The sequence below is a fragment of the Ciona intestinalis genome, unplaced genomic scaffold, assembly GCF_000224145.3.
Source record: "Ciona intestinalis unplaced genomic scaffold, KH HT000085.2, whole genome shotgun sequence".
Taxonomy (NCBI): domain Eukaryota; kingdom Metazoa; phylum Chordata; class Ascidiacea; order Phlebobranchia; family Cionidae; genus Ciona; species Ciona intestinalis.
In genome coordinates this window covers 85,840-89,138 of record NW_004190407.2, presented here as the reverse complement: position 1 = coordinate 89,138, position 3,299 = coordinate 85,840, and the positions used below count along the sequence as shown (strand labels likewise).

General features: G+C 34.2%; 1 protein-coding gene across 1 annotated transcript in view; it reads right to left on the bottom strand.

Annotated features, from left to right (window-relative positions):
- The window catches only part of LOC100183655 (cleavage and polyadenylation specificity factor subunit 1-like), a 24,047-nt gene extending 21,881 nt beyond the window's left edge, over nt 1-2,166 (bottom strand). Inside the window, exons 1-3 of the mRNA XM_026838434.1 lie at nt 1,952-2,166; nt 839-866; nt 167-300 (exon numbers count right to left, since the gene is read on the bottom strand). Coding sequence (XP_026694235.1) covers nt 167-300; nt 839-866; nt 1,952-2,095 — 306 coding nt within the window. The 5' untranslated portion in view covers nt 2,096-2,166. The remainder of the gene's footprint in view (nt 1-166; nt 301-838; nt 867-1,951) is intronic.
- Nucleotides 2,167-3,299: the final 1,133 nt, after the last annotated feature.

Here is a 3,299-nt window from a genome sequence, read left to right as displayed (position 1 = left end):
ATTAAAAAATTTTAGTGCTTAACTTTCCAAAAATGCTTTAAAATTTTACTTAAATTAAAAATTGGAAATTCAAAATTTAGGCTGTCATAAAGACTATATATATTTTGCTAATTTGGAATAAAACAATTTTAAACTTTATATACATTACATATACTAAAACACATACTTTTGCTTCAGCAAAACTGAGCAAAACAGAATCTAGTTTCGCGCCAGCTAAACGCACAGATCGCATTCGAACAACGTTTCCAAACAATTGCCATGAGCCTATTTGTTGCAATTTCTCTTTCACAACTGTATTTTCTGAAATGGTTTTAGAAGTAGTAAGTTTGGGCCTCCAGTTACGAGGTACACACTGAATCGTAGCCACCACAGTGAGCCTTGAACCTGGGAGCCTCCAGTTACGAGTCTACGACGTACACACTGAATCGTAGCCACCACAGTGAGCCTTGAACCTGGGAGCCTCCAGTTACGAGGTACACACTGAATCGTAGCCACCACAGTGAGCCTAAAACCTGGGAGCCTTCAGTTACGAGGCACACACTGAATCTAGCCACCACAGTGAACCTTGAACCTGGGAGCCTCCAGTTACAAGGCACACACTGAATCGTAGCCACCACAGTTAGCCTTGAACCTGGGAGCCTCCAGTTACGAGGCACACACTGAATCGTAGCCACCACAGTGAGCCTTGAACCTGGGAGCCTCCAGTTACAAGACACACACTCAATCTAAGCCATGAAAATACATGAGCAACTAACAAAAATCACGACCATTATTCCAATAAACTAACACCACAATAACTGAATAAATCGGGACAAATAAATAAAAAAATAGATATTACCTTCTCCATTCTCTGTCTTTGTAGTGACCTATTAAAAATAATGACAATTTAAAGCAAATATAGTCAAGTGGGGCCATAAAAAACAATGGGGTACTCAGGGTAAAAAAGGACAACCCCTTAGCCTACTAAAAAAAATAATTTTATCGCAAATGTAAAAATTGCAAACTTTTTAAGGTAAAAAGTTATGTGGCTTATTTCTTATTCTACCTTTCATATTTTATAAGTGGTATAGTAAAGTGGGGTAATAAAAAACAATGGGCTACTTGGGGTAAAAAAGGACAACCCCCCCCTAGCCCGCTAAAAATCATTTTATCACAAACAGCTTTTGTGGGTAAAAATGACATTTGTTTGGCTTAATTTTTATCCTAACTATCGTTCTAATTGGTATTTATTTAAAGGTAAAATACAAATTACTAAATCAAACAAAACGTTAGGAAAAACTAAAATTTTGTATGTAAACATAATTATTATGAATGCAGTTATTTGGTCAAAAAAATTTTAAATGATTTCTTTACCTCAAAGTTTTATTTATTTTTTACATTAAAAATTCAATAAATGTAACTTGCTCTATCGTCGCGGCAGAAAACGACAGACGTTAAACGGGTGTTCTGTTTTATACACTTCGTGCCAGCTGATAAGTTACCAAGTATGTTACTTTTGGGTGATTTTTTTATTTTAATTTAAATGGCTGATCATTTAAACAACCCATTAATGACCACTGGGTTGGAGCAATTGCCATTTTGTGTCTTGCCCAAGGACACATACGCCCACAATGGTAGCAGCGATAAGCCTTGAACCCAATACCTCTGGGTTAGAGGTAGACGCGCTAACCAACTGTGCTACATCTTTAAAATAATTTCTTAACCCCAAACATTTTAAATATTTTTTTTACATATAGTAGGATGGGGGAAGATGGGAAATCTTTTCGATCTATTTTCTCCTCTAATTTTGTAGTAAACAACTTACAACAATTTTTTATAAAACCGTATCCTCAGGACTTCCACAGATCGTTGTTAATTGTTTAAAACACGATCAGGATATTTGGTTATTATGTGTGAAAGGTGTCCCATCTTCCCCCATCCTACTATACCAAATTATTAAAATTAATTTTACCTCATAATTTCTTTCCAGTCTGTATACAGTTAGTTGAGAAGCAGCTGTTACTAAAAGGTTTTTCTCTTTTTCCGAGGCGAAATTACAATATACACATTGTTCTACACCAGTGGGAGCATGTATTTGTCTATACCAAGCATACATCACAAAAAAATGACCAGCTTTTAAGCTATTTGAGTAAAGTCATTTAAAAACTGCAAAATATTGTTTTCATAGAACAATAATAAAATATATATATATATAAATATATAATGAATGAACGTAACTTTTTTTATCCTTGCGTGGCTGGAAAACGACAGTCATTATAACACGGGTGTTCTGTTTCATACACCTCGTGCTAGCTTACGAGTTACCATGTATGTTATTTGTGGGTAATAAAATAATAATAAAAATTAATAATAATAACTTCATATGTCTCTTCGAATACAGTAGCGAAGATTTACAAATATTTTAAACAAAGAGACAGGATATAGCGACAAAACAACAGTTGTTAAAACACACTTACAGTTAAAAATATATTTACATTTAATTGCAAGAAAATAAGCGTGGTCGCTACACCTAGCAGACAAACAAGCCGTTTATTTTAATTAAATTTCTAATAGAGTTAAATTTCTAATAGAAACAAAAATGTGCGTAAAGACACGATAATAATAAAATAAAAATATCAATGATACATATACAGGCACTAGTGCAGAATCCTTTGGTATATTAGTTTGGCTGTTGGAAAGTGTTAGGGGTTGGTAGTTACTAGTTAGGGGTTATTATTTACCAGTCTGCAGAGTATGGCAGTTCCTGACGAGATCACGCGCGTGCAAGATGGTTATTTTTCGCGTGCGCGTGTGATATCATTAAAAATCGGCGTGCAAACCACGTACATTTCCATGCCACAATAGGAAATCCTACTTAAGTAAATATGTATTTTTTCCATTGTTTAATTAATTGGCGCGCGTGGGACAAATTATGTATTTGCATCACCAAAAGTTTGTAAAAAAATTGCGCGTGCACCTGTCATACTTTGCAGTCTGAAGTGCTCGTAGAGACACGATACTAAGAAAATAAAAATATCAATGATACATATATAGGCACTAGTGAAGAATCCTTTCGTTAGGAAAGGTTGGTAATTATTGGATATTATTTAGAGATTAGAGGTTAATGGTTATTATAGAGGTTAATATAATAACTTTTATTGGTCTCTTCGATTACGGTAGCGAAGATTTAAAAATATTTTAAACGAAAAGACAGGATATAGCGACAAAACAACAGTTTTTAAAACACGCTTACGGTTAAAACATATATACATTTATTTGGAAGAAAATAAGCGTTAGTAGTTGCAGATAAGAGATAATAC